The sequence below is a fragment of the Anguilla anguilla genome, chromosome 5, assembly GCF_013347855.1.
Source record: "Anguilla anguilla isolate fAngAng1 chromosome 5, fAngAng1.pri, whole genome shotgun sequence".
Classification (NCBI taxonomy): domain Eukaryota; kingdom Metazoa; phylum Chordata; class Actinopteri; order Anguilliformes; family Anguillidae; genus Anguilla; species Anguilla anguilla.
In genome coordinates this window covers 45,785,749-45,804,607 of record NC_049205.1, presented here as the reverse complement: position 1 = coordinate 45,804,607, position 18,859 = coordinate 45,785,749, and the positions used below count along the sequence as shown (strand labels likewise).

The 18,859-nt window shown below is 39.1% G+C and overlaps 1 protein-coding gene across 1 annotated transcript in view; it reads left to right on the top strand.

Annotated features, from left to right (window-relative positions):
* LOC118227634 (protein unc-13 homolog A-like) overlaps positions 1 to 15,831 on the top strand; it is a 47,703-nt gene extending 31,872 nt beyond the window's left edge. Inside the window, exons 12-13 of the mRNA XM_035418323.1 lie at positions 15,393 to 15,503; positions 15,754 to 15,831. Of these exons, the coding sequence (XP_035274214.1) occupies positions 15,393 to 15,503; positions 15,754 to 15,774 (132 nt within the window). The 3' untranslated portion in view covers positions 15,775 to 15,831. The remainder of the gene's footprint in view (positions 1 to 15,392; positions 15,504 to 15,753) is intronic.
* Positions 15,832 to 18,859: the final 3,028 nt, after the last annotated feature.

Sequence of the window (18,859 nt, the reverse complement as noted above, 5' to 3'; positions counted from 1 at the left end):
ACACATGGCAGGACTTTTACTTTCTGAGCCTGGACTTTTAACCACTGGTTGTAGCTCTCAGTTGGCCATGTGTTGATGTTGAAGGGTGTCATCTTGTTTCAACCCAGCATCTATCTACTCCTATCCCTCGGTTCCCTGAGAATAACACAAGACTATAAAAATAAAGACACTGACTTGTCTATATGGATCAATGTACAACCTGTGGTGTACATAGCAATGTAGATTATGGAATTCAAAACCCACCGTTACCGTTGCCTCTTAAAGATAATGGAATAACTAAATGCCAAATGCTGACAACAATTTTATTTATGAAATATAATGAAATATTGTTTGATTTATTCGGCCATTCCTCCTGTGTAAGTTTTTCAAGTTATAACTGTTATGGTGCTAAAAATTATTACAAAAAGAGGGAAACATTTACTTAAGATAAAATGCAGTATATAAAACTCATTCATCCATTAAAGATTAAACAAATGGAATGACTGGTGTGGTCCTATTTTGTACAATCATTGATTTAGTAATAAAAGAGAACTATCATCCTCTTTAATAATATCCAATTCAACATCCATACTAAAAGGATCTGCGTGACAGATGGATATTAGTGGACATAACGGTAGACGGCCTATGCTTACTCCTTATTAACCTCTGTGCCCCTAATTCAGATAATCTATTATTTTTTTGAGAATTTATCAGACGCATTTGTACAGACCCTTAATGGTAGGACGTTTTACACTGAGATGGACCAGATTATGTTCATAGGTTATCTCGGGAATTGACCTCAGTAAAGGAGATTATGGCCTCTTTATATTTAGTTGATATCTTTTTAGTTGATAACTCAACAATCCAAGTATGATGATATGCATGGCAAAGGAAAGAACCAACTAGGCATATTGACTATTTTCTCACTTCCTTTTCAGTCAGTCCTAGGATAGCCAAATCATTAATTGCAGAATATTTATGTTTGGATCATCCAGTCACAGTGCCGCTTAGACATGAAGAATTTCTAAAGGGAGAAAACTGTTGGAAATGTAATCAGTCTTTATTCGATGATGCAAATTTTATCGATTCCATTAACTACTCTGTATAGAACTTTGTCAACAGAGTACTGGCTCAGCCAGCGCCCACATTGTGTGGGATGACTTCAAATGTACATTTGGAGGGCATGCAATTAAGTATGCCCCCTGGAAACAAGCTGTTTTAGCTAAAGAAAACAAATTAATAAATGAAATAAAAATTCAGAATTAACAAGTGGAGTACTAATAATGTCTTAACTACTGATTTGGACCAGTAATGTCACATTAACCAGATATTGTAGCACAAACAGCAAGTTCTTTAAATGTTGTTCCTAAACTTGTAAAAGATTCAATATGCATTCATGTTCAAGCACAACAAATGAGCAGCTAATCCCCTTACACAACAGCCAGCACTCCCAAGATTTACAAAAATGCTTCATTTATTTATATAATTTATAAACTAAAACAAACAAGAACACACAAAGTTCACAAAACAAAAAGATCTTCACAAAAACTACAGAACACAAACCACACACAGCCCCAAAGAAGAATCTCCTAACAAAAAACCGCAAAGCACAAACCTCACAAAAGAAATCCCAAAGAAGATTTCAAAGAAATCTTTGATTCTCCTGTAGCAGTGTGTCCTGTAGGGTGTAAATTAGCCACCATGGCTCGCATGCAAGTGCATCAAAGGAGCATACTTAACCTGCAGTGTGCCTAATGTATGCAGGTGCCGTTGAAACAATGGTCTATCAAGAGGCACAAAAAAGAGGAATATTTGAAAACTACCTCTAGTTATCCTTTACACTTTAATCAATTGCGTGGAAATGCCAACCGTTCAATTCCATTTCATACAGCCCTTACACCTTAGAGATGAACCACTTAAAGTTAAGAGGTAAGTGTTATATCACAATGCCTTATCTTGTCAGGTCTCTATGAGAGTGAAATGGTGATATGTTAATGGGGACAGATGGTCTGGTGAGAAAGCAGAAAGAATGTGTTGTAAGGTCAAATGTACTCTGTAAAAACTCTAGAACTCTAACGCGTAACTTTACTGGTATATAAGCCACACTGCTATCTGTTCTGTTCTTTGGGGATTCTGTGTTGTAGTTCAGCTTATATTATGATTCTGTTTCAGTTGTCTGAACTGCAGGGATAATAGCCCCTACAGTACTTACAGGACAGTACTTAAACAATTAGGATCTGGGCCACATCAGCCTCTAATCATAACATAACCTAAAAGAATGCAACTATTCAGCTTAATGTATTAGTGCTATTGCTAATTGTTTTCAGTATTTGAAAGAATTCATTGCTGTCACATCACAGAAAGCTAGAAGACCATCTGAACTAACCCGTTAAAGCCTGCATAATTTACTTGAATTCATTTTGCAATCAGTAGACACTGAAAAATTAGTTATGTGCAGTACATACGCATGAATGGCATTGCTTCTTTTTGTGTCATGTAGCAAAAAGAATCCCACTGAGAAACATGCTATTGAACCATTTTAAATTTCCCCACATCTACAGGGACAGGTGACATAATGTTTGCTTTTTAATTAAATGCAGTATTGATACATTGACAAAAATGTCCTTTATTCAATTAGGGCTGTCCTCTGGAAATGTTAATTCAGCAATCAGTCTAACTGATCCAAAACGTCTCCTAATGTCCCCTGTCCAACTCTTGTTTCATTGGCCATATTCTTTTTTTTCTTGGGTTTTTTTTTTTTTTCGGCTTACATTTTGGCTCATCAGATTATTGCGCTTACCAGCCTGAACTAACACAGTTTGATCATTGCATGTGTTTCAAATGACACCGCAGCCACAGGAGGGTGATACATCGCAAATGCATAAAGCCTAAATATTGATGGAATATGTGCATGAGGAACATAGATGGCTCTGGTCTATCACGTGTCCGACATGTTCACTGCAGGCATTTTTAAATGATGTGTTTGATTTACAAAAGGTAGGAAGCTCTATCTCCTCCATTTAGTTTGAAAGAGGAACATACATTTCTGTGAAGTGTTTTCCAGTAAAATGTATTAAAATGGGTTCTTCCCTCTTTTGGTAATTATTTGTCTGGGATCATAATTGTTCTATGCTACTGTACTTTTCTACTATTTTATATCTGAGATACTTTTATTTAAATGGTTACACAGCTGACTGTTTTGTTCTCACATAATTAATAGGGTTTGCACTTTAAAAACTGGTTTTCATATGAGGAGAGAAACGTACAGAATAGACTATTCTCTGTCGCAATTGAAATTGAATTTTCACCAACATCTCCCTGAATAAGTGTTACCCTTTACACTGTGGTACTCAAACTTTGTCCAGAAATGAAGTTGAACAGCTAACTGTGTGAAGTATAAACGGAAAGAGAAACCAAATCCAGCTGCCTAAAAGGCTATTAATCCCCCCTTCGATCAGTTCCTGTAACTGAGAGGCGTTTGTGTGTTGTGTTTAGAGGTGAGCGATACATACAGGAAGTTGGGGGTGATCCTTGCAATGGGATTTCTACTACAGCAAGTGTCATATTCAGAGGATGAATGATCTCTGTATTGTTTGTGTCTGGATTACGGTCCATTTCCTGCCCTCCATTCTATAGCTGGCCCTAGTAGTGAAGCTTTATCCGCACACCTCATAAATATATCAGATCATAAAGAATTATTAAAATGAAAAGCATTGATGTGGCTTTTGTGAATAATGTTGGAAACACAGAGGCCACGAGGGCAACATATAGATATATCCTGATGATTTATCTTTTACTCATTTTTGTCTGCATTGTCATAATCAAAATGACTATTCATGTGCAGGTTTCAAATCCGATAATGCCATCTAACTGCTTCTCTCCACTCACATCCAAGGCTTCTGCTTGCGTTTGTTTCAGCCTTACTAGCCGACTGAAGGAATGTCTATGCCAAACAGGCGTGAGGACAGCACAAGGCCATGTGTCCCTTGGCATTATGTTCACCACCACTACTGCAGTCAGTTAGATTTGAATGAAGTTGAAGTTACGTAAAAATAAAAATGCCGTGCAAAGAACTAAAGGTCAAAGTGCTCGTGGTTATATTGTATGTGCAGTGGTAACGTAGTGGAGAGTGAATGTGCATATTTATATCATATATATCATATGTCATCACATATGTCATATAGCTTTCATGTTCAGGACCCATACTTAAATGAAGGAAACCTAATGTCTGTTGTGACATAGAAGCACAGAATATACTGTCAAGATTAGTTGTTATGTAACAATATACCAATTGTCTTGATTGACTGACTAGCATTTTACCCAAAATAGTGACTTGCTAGCATTAAAATTATAAATACAGTAATAAAATAGCAATCAAAATGTAGCTGCAAGTAGCAATTAAGGGTGCCAAGCACAAAGCGGAAATAAGAAGGATCTAGTAAGCCCTTTAATTAATACATTTCTAGCGGTAATTAAATTAAATTTTAATGGTTTAATGCCTTAGCTGTAACAGCCTAGAACAGGTACACTATGAGTTGAATCAAACCCTGGTCCTTTACATTTAATAGAACTTTGCAGAGAAAGTTTATAACAATGGTCTGTGCCACCAAGTAGTATAGCTTCCATCAGTAACCATAGGTAAACAATTATTGGAAACGGAAGACTAGGCAATCGTTGTTTGTTGTTTTTTGTGTATTGTCCTGTATCTTTAAATATGTTCGAATTTTAGATGTTTTCTGAACAGTTATTACTATATTTATTTTGACCAAAGAGGAAAACTCATAATTGCTAGTATCCAACACCTTCGGTGCTTGCCTCCTAATAATAAATTGATACATGAAACATATCCAAAAAGATAAAAAGTTATACATACATATAAACCTTACTGGTAATAGATAATGTGCATAAAAAATATAGTGAGCAGCAGAAGGGATTCAACGATTCTTGTGTTGGTGGGAACTTGACAACAAGCATGTCAATGTAAGAAAGCTCTAAATGTTAACTGCACACAGGCTGACTCAGTTTCTCATTTCTGACCCTTAGCTTCTGCCCAGAAGATCGGAGGAAACCATTCACTTTCTTTGAATAAATATTTGATTTCTCCTGTCAGTTCAGATTAGGCATTGAATAAAAAATAAAAATAAGAAAAACTACCACACAGTCTTCTGAGGTGACCACTGCCAACCACCTGAATAGCAATTAAGTGCAAATTTTCAGCTATAACCTTAATGCTACTCTGTAATTAATGATATTAACTACAAATTCAAGTATCGATGCAAATCACAAAGTGAAGACATTACCTTTCTGTACTTGGTCGAAAGACTCCAACTCATGCATGTTGATTATGTTTGGCCCAAGAAGTGGTCTAAAAAAAGCTGCTGCTCTCCCCGGGGGTTTCTGGTACCTGAAAGCTGATTGTACTTCTTTGGAGTGTCTTCAGGGAAGCTCTCAACAGGGTGCAGTACAGATGGAGAAGTATGCAAACCCCTCCTTTTGTATCAGAACACTCCTGTAAAGATGCATAACGCACTGTACACTCTGAAAGAACACTCTGGTAAAGAACACTTGGGCCTCACAAAATAATATATCATATGAGCAGGAATGGCCCAGAATCACCAACCTTAGTAAGCTTGTTTGGATGGCTGGACTCTTGGATACTTTAAATCAGGGGTCCTCAATCTTACCCAGAAAGGGCTGGATATGGGTGCAGGCTTTTGTTCTAACCAAGCAGTAGCATACCTGATTTTACTACTCAAGGTTTTTAGACTCTAGTAGTTGATTAGTAGAATCAGGTGTGTTACACTATATGACCAAATGTATCTGGACACCCCTTGTTCTGTGACTGTTTTTCATGGTTTGGGCTGGGCCCCTTAGTTCCAGTGAAGGCAAATCTTAATGCTACACCATACAATCACATTCTAGATGATTTTGTGCTTCCCCAAAAGTTTGAGGAAGGCAGTTGTCTATTTCAGCATGACTGTGCCCCTGGGCACACAGTGAGGTCCATATAGAAATTTGTCAAGAACGGTGTGGAAGAACTTGACTGGCCTGCACAGAGCCCTGACTCCAGCCCCATCCAACACCACTGGGATCAATTGGAAAGCCAAGTGCGAGGCAGGCCTAATTGTCCAAACAGTGCTCAACCTCATTAATGCTCTTCAAGCTGAATGGAAGCAAATCCCTGCAGCAATGCTCAAACATCTAGTATAAAACCTTCCAAGAAGGGTGGACCAACTCGATATTAATGCCCATAAGTTTAGATGAGATACTGTATGTCAGCTGTCTACATATTTTGCACATTTAGTGTACCTCTTGGTTGGAACAAAAGCCTGCACCCATACCGGATAGAATATTATTGAGATTTTTATAAGACTGAGAACTCCTGCTGTAACATAACATAATGACAGCAACAGGCCATTCAGCCCAACAATGCTTGTCATTTTCCTTACTAAATTGTGCCTAATGCTTTGATTACCTATTAGTATTCAGTATTGGTCAGTATCTAATTTAGTATCTAACGCAGTCTGGTCTTGAAAACTCCCAAGGTTTCATGACTCGATAGGCTATTCCACACATTGACTACTCAGATTCTATCTGTGCAAAAATTAACCTTTTTTTAATTTCCATTCATGTCCCCTGGTTCTACTAACAGAACTCAACCTAAAGAATATCTTGTAGTTCACTTTGTTAATCCCTTTTAAAGCCTCAGTCAAATTTTCCCTTGCGAAAACTATGCTGGCTGTCCCTTAGGATGTTGTTATTTTCAAGAAACACTTTTCAATTGTCTCTAATGATTGTCTCTAATGCAATGGCCGTCACATGTAAAATACTGGCGCAGATTGAACATCGAATGGTGCTGTAGCACGCATGACAACATTTTGACCTTCACAAGCCCTATTCCCGTCCCTCATTTGTCCTAGAGACACAGGAGTTTGTGCACTGTCTTCTCATGAGAAACAAATTTGCCTCAAGGATCCATAATGTCCGCCATGTTGGATTGTGTTGTGGTGTTGTGTCCTCAAACCCTTTTAGATTTTTTGTATCAATCTTTTGGAAATGGTTCCCCTGTTATCGGCATCTAAATGTATACCTTCTTTCGTCTGGTATTTTCTAAATTATTTCTGTGTGTTGATCCCAGTTTATCCCATTTTCTGTCATCAAGGGAGTGAAATTGGATTTGCCTGACCGGAAAGAGCACTTAAACGTATCACATATACATATAGGCATGTGCTCCACTTAAGGATGTGTGCTTGTCCAAATCGTATACTAACTCCATGTGCAGAAAAGGCACAGATGCCAAATTTCTCTGGGCCATTGAGTTTATGAAGCTGTTGGTAGTTTCCTTTTAAGCTAGAACAGCACTGTGTCATAAGGTTAACATAACTTTCCCTGCTACCTTTTGGGTCCTGATACCACAGAAACAGTGGAGTGTCTGCAGGGATGAGCAAATCTCTTAAATCCACTTGCTGAAAAATTACATTATATGTGATTGCATCAGTGTTATATTAATGTATGACATCGCATTGATATGGCATCATAATTTGAGTCATTAAAGTCGAGATAAAAATCAATTGTGTATGATACAATAGATGGGTAAATACCCTGAATAAATAAAACCAAAGTATTCAAATTATTCCTTTGTCATACAGTACATGAAGTTATGTTAATGTGCCATTGGCTTGCTTTTCTCCAGCTGTGCTTAGGGGAGCACTTTCGATTTCTGGTGTTGGTGCAACAGATAGACTGGAGTTACATTATTGTATAGACATTTTATGGACTATTAATATTATGCAATCTGCATCCATGCTTAATTTGCTCTGGAGTAATATACCTCAATCAATAACTGTTGGCTATTTTAATGTAAGCAAGCTGGGATTAAATTTAAACTTTGGCCTCCTTCACTTAATGGCCAATACTGTACATGGACCTGCTGTATCCCAGGCAGAATGTGCCACCAGCAGGTCTTTTGTAATTTGCTATCAGCGGGAGGGTCACAGTTTTTATTTAACCCCAGCTTCTGTCTCAAAAGCCTTGTATATTGGTGTTGACAGGGTCTGTTTGGTAGGGGATCGAGATGCATCATCTCAAGGAGAAGAAAAAATTTAATTTTCTTTTTCCAATCACATAGCACATAAGTATTGTGTTTCAGGCAACTGGTACAACAGTATGTCAGATGCAGACTTCACGAAACTACAGATTCAGATTTTAAGCTTCCAGTTGTATACATTCATGTCGTAGGTTTACCAAAATCAGCTGTTTGGAACACCATTTAGATGAAGACCACTCACCATAATGAAGAAAAAGACTCAAACACCTGTCTGACAGATCAGATCTTCAGGAGGCAGGCGTGGATATGTCAGTGACCACTGTCCATAGAAGACTTCACAAACAGAACTGCAGAGGCTACACTGCAAGATGCAAACCACTAGTTAGCTGCAAAATATAATGACCAGGTTACAGTTTGCTAACAAGTACCTAAAAGAGCCTGCAGAGTTCTGGATAAAAGGTCTTGTGGACAGATGAGGCCAAGATTCACTTGTATCAGAGTGATGGCAAGAGCAAAGTGTCAAGGCCAAAAGTATCTGCCCAAGATCCAAAGCACCTCACTTAATCTATGAAACATGGTGGTGGGAGTGTTATGGTTTGGGCATGTATGGCTGCCAAAGTTACTGGCTCATTTGTTATTTGTGCTGATGTAACTGTTAATAGCAGAAGTAGAATGAATTCTGTACAGAAGTGTCTTATTTGCTCAAGTTCAACCAAATGCCTCCAAACTCATTTGAAACATCATCAAGAGAAGTGTGGACCATTAATTGGTGTTCATACGGTCAAAACTGTGTCATAGTAATGGTTTGATGGGTTTGTCTCGTAATGGGTTATAATAATCACTGGCCTGTGGGCATTTTGTATGTATTTAACTGTAAGCTATTAATAGCAGTTCTCATATGAGGTGTAATTGGTGGTCTGACCACTTAAATGTAGTCATTTTTGCTGCCAATTGGAAATTATGCTGCATGCATGGTCAGTCATGGTGGGAATGTGCATTAATGTGCTTTTGGCTGACTCCTGGTGATCGGCAGCTGAGGAACGCTCTTTGAGTAATAGCTTCTGCTGAAAGCCTTTCAACCAGCATGTGGTGGGAGGAGGGGTGGAAGATTACACCTCAATCAAGCAGTTGGCTCAGTGTGGATTGATGCAATACGGGGATGAACAGGGATTGATTCAGCTGGAACAGCTGCGCAGGCTAAATGCGCCAAAGGACAAAGTGGAATGCTCGGCTTTTCTGTTTGATGTGCAACATCAACAAATCTATCAGAAAAATGTGACCACCTGTAGATGTTCAATTTACAGAAGTGTAAAGGACTTACTGTGTGTAGATCTGAGAGCAAGCTATAGCCTGTTTAGAAAAAAAGACCTCAATTTTACACCAGTTTTAGCTCAACCTTGATATTTTAGACCATTAAGAGTAATCCCCCTGTCACCATTGTTCAACCTGTTTTTTTAGGTAAAATGACCACAGTCCCCACACCTAATTTGTGGATATTACTAAAGTAGTGTTGTGCTGACATCCTTATTCAGTTTGAGAACTTTCATGTTGGGTGCAATAACTGTGGCTCATCCCTTACATTAACCTGCAGCCATCTTTATCCCTGGGCTTTCATCCAACACCTGTGGTGCACCACTCATAAAAAACCTATTTTATATTCAACAATCAGGGCCATTAGAAACATGAAGCCCACCTTATGGCCAGTAGGATATGGTGGTGCTGTTTACCTATTCCCACAGCTCTTGGCTTTGGAGGCGTTAGTGAGAGGTGCAGCGAGGGTGACTGTGCAGAGAGGGTGGCTGTGCAGAGAGGGCGACTGTGCAGTGAGGGCGGCTGTGCAGAGAGGGAGGCTGTGCAGAGAGGCTGACTGTGCAGAGAGGGAGGCTGTGCAGAGAGGCTGACTGTGCAGAGAGGGCAGCTGTGCAGAGAGGCTGGCTGTGCAGAGAGGGCAGGCAGGAGCAAACATGGCCCCCTCGCCGCCCACGGCAGCTGTGTCCTTTCACCCTCTGGTACATGTGGCAATCAAAGGGATTTCACCTTTCAGGTCACCAGCAGGTCAACAGAAATGTTTTTTCAACATGGATGTTTTTGTAAATGTAGCTTCTATTTATAGGAGATTAACTAGGACATAAAGCAAACATAAACATTCATTAATTTCACAGTTCTCGGTATAAGAGTTATTGTGCTTCTGTTATGATAACCTGCCATATAAATATGCTCAGAATGTCGCATGTTAACCTTTTTCAGAATGCGTGTTTGGAGGTCACCAGTTTACGTTTAGGAGGCTGGTTTACATTTTGATTTTTCACTAGTCTGTAGAACCTAAACTAGAGTTGGGGTCAATTCATTTTCATGAATGAATTGGAGTTATATTCCATGCTGGACTGAAATAAAATTATCCCCATCTCTGACCTCAACAGAAAAATAACCAATTTATTTACACTTGTTTTTAATAATAAAGTAATTGGCAGTGTGCTGTAATGGTTAGGGAACTGGGCTTGTAACCTAATGGTTAAATGTTTGTTTCCCAGATAGGACCCTGCCATTGTACCCTTGAGCAAGGTACTCACAGTAACCTGAATTGCTTCAGTAGAATATCCAGCTGAATAAATGAGTTGGCAAAAGCCACGTTTCCACCAAAAGTACCCAGAACTTTTAGTCCCAGGAACTACTTTTCAAGGAACTAAAAGGTTCCTTCAGCCCATGGTTGTCTGCGTTTCCACCGCGGTCTAAAGTCCCGCGAAGATTAGGCAAATTAGCCCACTGACGTATGAAAAAGCGACGTTGTCGTCGGTCCATCTGTCCTATGATTTCTTCTGTAACCCCATACTACCACTGAAGTAGCCTACATTATTTTCTAATAACCGGGACAGCCCGGAGGGGTTTATTCCACTTATATACAACGGGTTACCAACAATGACTATATATGGTTACTTTTGTATTTATTGATTTTTATCGATTTAATCACCTGGAATTGAAATATTCTTCTGCAGCCGTTTGGGCATATTTTACCGTTGTCAAACAAAACTGTCGTCAGTAGTTGAACTTGGACCGTTGTTATGCAACAAATAGGATATAACAGGCCAATAGTCAGATTGTAACTGTTTTATATATCCTCTCAAACACATTCATTATGTTTTCATGCGAACATTCACTTTCATGTCTTGACTTCCGAGGCGACAGAATGCATTCACATTTCCAATATAACTGGCAACAACAGCAGAAAACATGCACACGTTGTAAACAATTTGCTGTTTGATTACTTTCTCATCGTCAATTCCATATAGGCTAATCGCAAAATGACAAGAATAGAACGAAAACTCGGACTTGCGTGAAAATTTAAATTAGCAGCGGTACAGCCTCCGTTTGCTTTCCTTCGTTAGTTACTGCTAGCCGAGCAGCGAAGTGTGCCCTCCAGATGCGAACCATGCACCATAAATTAGTCCATAGTCTTCCTGGTCTTTTTGTGGAATTGAAGAATGGCAGAGTAAAATTACGGCAGTCTGAAAAAGCTAAAGGGACGATTACTAGAATTAACCTGTTATTTTACCCTGACAAAAAGTGCGGAAGGTGATTTCCAATTTGCTTTTACTGTATCACCAATGTGAATTATGCAGAACTACCGCATACCTCACATAACTGTATCATTACATTACATTACATTATAGGCATTTAGCAGACGCTCTTATCCAGAGCGACGTACAACAAGTGCATAGGTTCATGATGTAGAGGTGCAAAAGAAACACTAGAGTGAAGTAAGGATCGTAGTGCCAGAAGTGACCACATCGATCAAGACTCCAACCCTGTAGAGTAAGCTTGCTCAGCAAGCAAGAATCCTCAAATGTATCAAACGTTTTGAGTCAATTACAACGGGCTAACAAAGAAAATCCGGAAGAAAATATTCAGCAACCGAATTAATCCGTTTGAATATTTTGGTACGTAATATGCTGTCCCAGCACGAATGCTTAGCATTTTATAAAACTAATACTAAAGCAAGAAAAGAACAAAAGAGCACATGTTATAATTCCAAGACGTTGGCAGGTTATAACCAAAAGTAGGCTACTGCGCCGCATAACATACAAGTTTGATTTGAAGTTATTATGAAAATAAATCGGTTTGCGGTTGTAGATTTTTAAACATGGCAGTTGAAATAAAACAAATAACACTGCAAGTAGTCGACCAATCAGAAATTTTCAGTGCTTGCGCCCCACCCCAAAGGTTCCGGTACTTTTGGAAAGTACTACCCCCCGAGCAGGAACTTTTTTTGGGGTAAAATAAAGCCCCCGGAACTAAATTTAGACCCTAGTTCCTGCGGTGGAAACGAGTTCCTCAAAAGGTTCCTAGTTCTGGGGTAAAGTTCCTGCGGTGGAAGCGCTGCTAAAGAGTGTCTGCCGGTAATGTAAATGTAGTGTAATATGCCCGTGGAAACTTTTGAAGGAACCAGGCAGTTAGTGGCACATTTTCAGGTATACTAAATTGGATGAAACGTTTATGCTACAAGTTCCAGCCCCACTTGTTTTCATTACAAACATGACCTATGTTTTTTTCTACCAGGATTTAAAGACACTTAAGTTTATATTCAGTTGTCATTGCTTGTGCATTTTTATAAATCCTTTCTTTTTGTTAATGAGACCTACACATGTTCCTATGTACGTGAATCAGTTGATTTAAAGATAGACAATATTATATAGGTGTAAGCAGACACCCAAACATCTTAGAGGTTACTTGGTAATATATATCTTTCCTATTGCAGTAGCAGCCATTGTTTTTAAACTATTTTATGTAACTTAGCAGAAAATCTGTGTCTTAAGGGTGACCTATCATTACAGTGTTATATAGAAACTAATGTTAAATCATATATCAAAGTTCTAGTGACTGTCAGTCCAGTGTCATGATGTACAGCTTTCATTGCTAAATGCTATGCAGGAATGAGATGAGAACCTTGCATTTAGTGAAAAAAGAAAGAAAGTTATTATTATGCGGTGCCACAAGACACAAAAGAATGCATCCGTGCATTGTGGGAGTGAAGGCATGAAAGGATGAAATCTCTATGATGTGAAGCGTGTTTGCTTTAAGCTTTGTTTTATTGAATCCGCTTAAGTCTGGTTTAATTGTATTGCCTTTGCCCTTAAACAAAAACATGTGATCATTGAATCTAGGGGATGGTTCTGGAATTCATGTTTAGAAATTGACATAAAATTGAATATTTTTCGGTTCCTGCCAATCTGACTGTATGCAAATGAACATAACTTCCTCATGTTGCATAACCAAATAATATATTAGTGCTAATTAAAATGAGGACACTTATATAATTCCACAATTTGAAAAATGCTTCAGATAATAAGCGTCCACTTAGACTTATTTTGGGTTTGCTCAACAACAGCAAAGGTGTGGTAACATGGTGAACCTTGAGTCGTTGCTATGGTAATTCATCCCACAATGCAGTGCTCTTCATACTCAAGTGCCACCAGTCAGTCCTCTGAGCTGCATAATGACGAGTTTTCAAAAGCTATATAAATTGTGCCTTAATGTAGGGTTTTTGCACAGCAAGAGTGGCTTTGGACTGTAAAATTTAAGATTATATCATGCTGTTGAATAGAATGCTGTAGCACTGTCTTGTGCCTCTCCAATCATTGGCAGCACTGAGGAAGGACTTAAGGTAGACGATTGGCAAGAAGCTTAACGTGGACTGCCTCTTCTGTTTCTTAGTTTGAAGAACTTCTAAGCTTTGAGGGGATCTTCTGTAGTAGATCAGGAAATCAGGAAAGACTCGGTGCTTGTGTGAAAAGCTGTTCATGCTAATATGATCAAGATGTGGACCCTTAGAAGAAACAGCCTCTTTAGCAGGCCAGCTGACCATGAACATTTCAAGGTACAGGATGTGCTCTGTATATATAGAACATGTTAATGTGTACACTAGCTGATGTCTGTACTGCATGTACTGCCTCTTGTTTGTGTGTCCAGTTGAGTATTTCTTACTCCTGGTGTAATTCTTGATGGGATTCCATGCTGAGTGCAGTGAGCGTGCTAATTGTCTAGTTCATGAATGACTTGAATGGCATTGTGGTGTTGTGTTGTCCGACATGGTGGGAATCTAAATGTAAGCTATAAACCCTGGATCTGCCACCTACATTGGTACTGAATGAGATTTATTTTTGTGAATATTTATGTTATTCATGCACTTGAATAGGGAGCACCCAGTTAGATCATCACATTCCATGCCCAAACAAGTCATATTATTTCCCCAGACAGTGAGTTGCACAGATTGACGTTTGTAACACAGACTAGGGATGTGAAGTGCCAAGATGTATGTCTGTGGCTTGGCAAACTGATCTGTCTTTTTGACTCATCTCACAGCAAGAACCTGCCAGTTGTGCCCAATGCCAAATCTATCTCTGTGTGCTTGTTGCTTTCCTACGTACGTATCAGTTTCCACTTACACTGGAGACACCTGGCAAATTCTTTTCATGAGGTCTTTTCAGATTGTATGTACTGCACTTGGTTCTGACTGTGAGTCTCCCGTTTGTATACCACACCCAGGCGAAAATCTGCAGTAGTTGTGACATGGCAGTTTGAACTTGAACATGGATTCACTTATTTGCATGACTTAATTACAAGCAGAAAGCAGTTACAGTAAACATCCACCGCGCATCCGTGTCGTATATGGTAAATGGTAAATGGACTGCATATATATAGCGCTTTTATCCAAAGCGCTTTACAATTGATGCCTCTCATTCACCAGAGCAGTTAGAGGTTAGGTGTCTTGCTCAGGGACACTTCGACATGCCCAGGGTTGGGATCAAACCGGCAACCCTCCGACTGCCAGACGACCGCTCTTACCTCCTGAGCTGTGTCGTCCCTGTGTCACAATGCCGGTGGATCACAGGGTAGTCATACTGACCAGCTATCCTTTCCTTGTTGACGATTATTATCAACAGGTTTAAAAACGCTTGAAACAAAATAAAATAAAGATTTTCAAGGTGGCTGTTATGGCCAGTCCCTGACGAGTCACGTCATAAAGCATGAAAAATCACATGTTTATAAAAGATGAATTTATTTATAAAATGAAAGACATAGTAACAAAAAGGCTAAAGCAGAACACGGAGGGTTGCCGCAGAGTGAATCCTCTCTATGGCATCACAGGGCTGCTCTTAAAGGGCAATTTTAAGAAAGGAACAGAACAAGGAAAAGTAAGGCAACCAAATATCACTATGGGCGCCAGTAAGAGGGCTGGGACATAACAGTTGCATACTTGTGAATGGTGTTTTAATTGTGTGAAACCAAATTGCTTGTGAAGTAATCCTTTGCGCATACTGTCTCTCATCGCAGTTTGATTAATCCACTGTCTCTTTCTGTTTTGTGTCAGCTGTTCTCTTTGGCTGGTGTCATAAGGAGTAAGGTCTGTGACACGCATTTGGAATCCCCTGGTTATTGTGATGCAGAGGAAGACAGTAAGGACGCAACACCATCATCACTGGTACGTGTGTTTATGTATGTGTGTGCATGTGTGCGGGTCTGTGTGTGCGGGCATATGTTTAGCTGTTATCTGGGTTCCGTGCACCCTCAGTGGGCTTGGAAGGGGCAAGTGCCCCAAGGTCTACTGAATTTATACTTTGCTCTCTTCAACCTAGGAGGCCATAGGCCTTTAAGATAAATGGTACCTTGAGTAATAATCTGTTGTTTGTTATTTGTTAACCTTGTTATTTTAATCTATTGCCTTGTCTCAGTTGCAAGCTGTCAGGCTTTGATCATCAAAACTTCTCAGTACAGCAAAAACCACATTCTGTTTGTACTGCCAAACCAGCTCTTTAGTTAAACTGTTTGTCCTGTCTGATTTTTTTTAACTTACTACATGGATAATACATAAAGGAATAACAAATGTCATCCATTAAAGTACTCTGAAGGGAGCTTTAGGCCTATCGTTCTGTTACTGGCAGTGGGGTTTAACCCAACACAGAAGGCCCTTGACTGAATTGTCGAAACGTGATTGAGTGGCAAACCCTCAGGCGTGAGTCTACTGTGAGAAAGAGTCACCCCCCAAGTAATACAACAACAGACATTATTATATAACTTCATTAAGTTTCTCCTCTCTTGAGGTGCACCAAGCTCCCCGGTGCTCTGGAGATGCAAGGCTACAGAAACGTTACAGTTCCCCGCAGCTGTTGCAGTGATAGACAAACTCAAATAAAGTGAATTATCAGCACTAGATTTATCTATGATATAGAGAACTCTCATGTTCTAGTACTTTCAGGACCGAAATTTATGACGCTATCAAATTCACACTCTCCTTGCTGCGAGTTTGGCATTAGTTTGAGTCACATAGTAATGACTTTGAGCAAGTACAATATTTATATTTGTTGCCGTATGAAGTTCACACCTCGGCTGGGCATTGATCTCAGTGTTTCTCGTCTCCAGTTGACAAACTTTGCCTTCAGCACTCTTGAATTATTCCATAAAAATTGGTGTATATTTTGATGCCTCTAAAAGAGTAGAATGTTTTTTGTTAGATAAGATGCAAACTCACACAGTGATTATTTTTGTGCATAAGTATGCCCTTGGTATGGCCTGGAACGGCTATGGATAGGCCGCTTTGTGAAATGGGTAGATGCTGTATTTCTTTGATGGGGTGCAGGTGTTGTTGCTGATTAGTACGGTCTCCTCATGAAGGTCATGTTGGATTAGTTGGGTTTGGAGTCAGCTCGGCAGCAAATATGGCTCACTATTGCAGCGTCCATCCTCAACCGGAGATACTGTACTTATGTCTATATTAAGTTTGTATTGATATTCATTACTGGAATGTAAATAATTTTCCGGTAGTTCCTGTTTGTATCCCTCCCTCTGACTCTGGTTGCTAGCATGGCCTTACTATTATGTCAGATGTAAAAATATAAAAAAGAGGCTCCAAAAATATGAACCTTCAGTATTGTCACCTTAACTTGTTTGACTTTTGGCTGCCTTTTTCCAGAGGGAAAGAAACCTCTGTCTTCTGTGAAATATGAGAGATGATGTTTTAATAAGATGCACATTCTGTGGAGATAGTTGTTTACGTGTCCATCTCCCCTTTGAATGGTCTATTTTGAAGAAAAATTGGGTCATTTGTTTCTTTTAGATAGCTAATGATAACGAATGGTGATTGCATATTTTATTCTGTGAAAATGAATTTGGTTTTATTTCCATGGACGACTAACTTTAATTAAAATGCAAAGAAGTAACTTTGCCTTCCCAAGATTAATCATAATTTAATTCCATCACCCTTGTCTTTAGTTCTTTGTAAAAGCAATAGGGGGAGAAAGTTTTTCCCAACTTCTTCTTGGAAATCATTCAGTTACATAGTCATGCATTAAGTGTTTTTAATTTAAAAGCTAAGTAGTGGACAATAATGCTTTAGAAATATAAATTAAGTTATACAAGAAAATGTAAAAACTGCACTGGCAACCAGTTTCTTTTGTAATCTTTTGTTTGCAACAGTTTACTGTAGTGGGACATGGGTTTTAGTTTTAAGTAATAGAATGTTTTTTAACTACGAAGGTCAGCTGATTACTGATTACTTTTACAGTGATGAACTTGGGAAGAAACAGATATAAAAACAAAGCAGTCAACTGTGAGATGATTTGGTGACCGCAGTGAAACTGCGATTTGATCAGAAACTGTTGTTCACACCCCTGCCGTTGGATATTAAATAGTTTAAGAGTCAGGACCTGGCCCAGGTTTCAGGATAGTGGCCACCCGGCTGTAAAAGGGAAGTCAAGTCACATCTACAAAAATTACTTTAATAACCTGCATGCTTTGCTGAGCAAATGAGTGAGTAATTCTCATAATAAAGTAAATGGCCTCTCAGAAAGGTCACAACAGTTAAAATAGATTTTTCTTGGGGGTGAAGCAGGACATTGCATAGCATGCTACCAGACCTCTCACAGAGTGGTTGGAGAGGTCAGGCATGCCATCATTTGCTGTGCCTCTTTGTTTTTTTATCATATTCAACATCTGTGCATCTTCTTCATAATTTTCTTTCTCTGTGCTGGAATAACTGTTGTCATGGATCAAGAAAGGTAATCCATGACAACATAAGTGAAGTATTGCATGTTTCAGTCTTTTTTTCACACATCAAAGCAGGATGAGTTATACCTCTGAATGAAGATTCAGGTTCAGAAAGTAAAAGTCATTCCCAGTATTGTGTTCCAATCACCTGGAATTAGCACAGTTCTTCAGCCAGGAGGTAGAGCTAATTAGTGAAATCAGCTGGTTGAGTTCATGGGTGGAAGAAATATATGGCAGGACTTTTACTTTCTGGCCCCTGAACAAGCCGCTATAGGATGTTGCTGTTAGACATTGCCAATGAAAATAATTTCTAATGAGGAGCACATGGACTGGCAGTGAGTCGTGTAAGTATGTAGTGTTGTTTGAAGGACAGTGGACGTGTTGTGAAGGGCCCACACAGTGGAATGGTTCTTCATAAATTACACTCCAGTAGCTGACAAAATAATAAGGAAGAGGTATCATAGGTGCATCGTCCCACAGAATGAGCCACTGATGTCTTTTTCATGGAACAGAGCAATGTGGTATATGGCATTTTCTCACTTGGAGCTGTGCTGTTGTTATTATTTTTCATTTATTTGGCAGATTGTTCCAGTGTGACTCACTGAGTATTAGAAAACTTGGTGCTGAATACAAACAGCTTGCATGCAAAGGGCAATACAGCCCATAGCCTTCAACTGCTTAAAAAGCAGATCTATCTTATTGAAGCTCAAGGTCAAATGTTTGTTTAGTTTCTTGTATTTTTTATTTTTAATACACTGACCTTTGCCATTTATTGTGAAAAGAAACAGGAAAGGA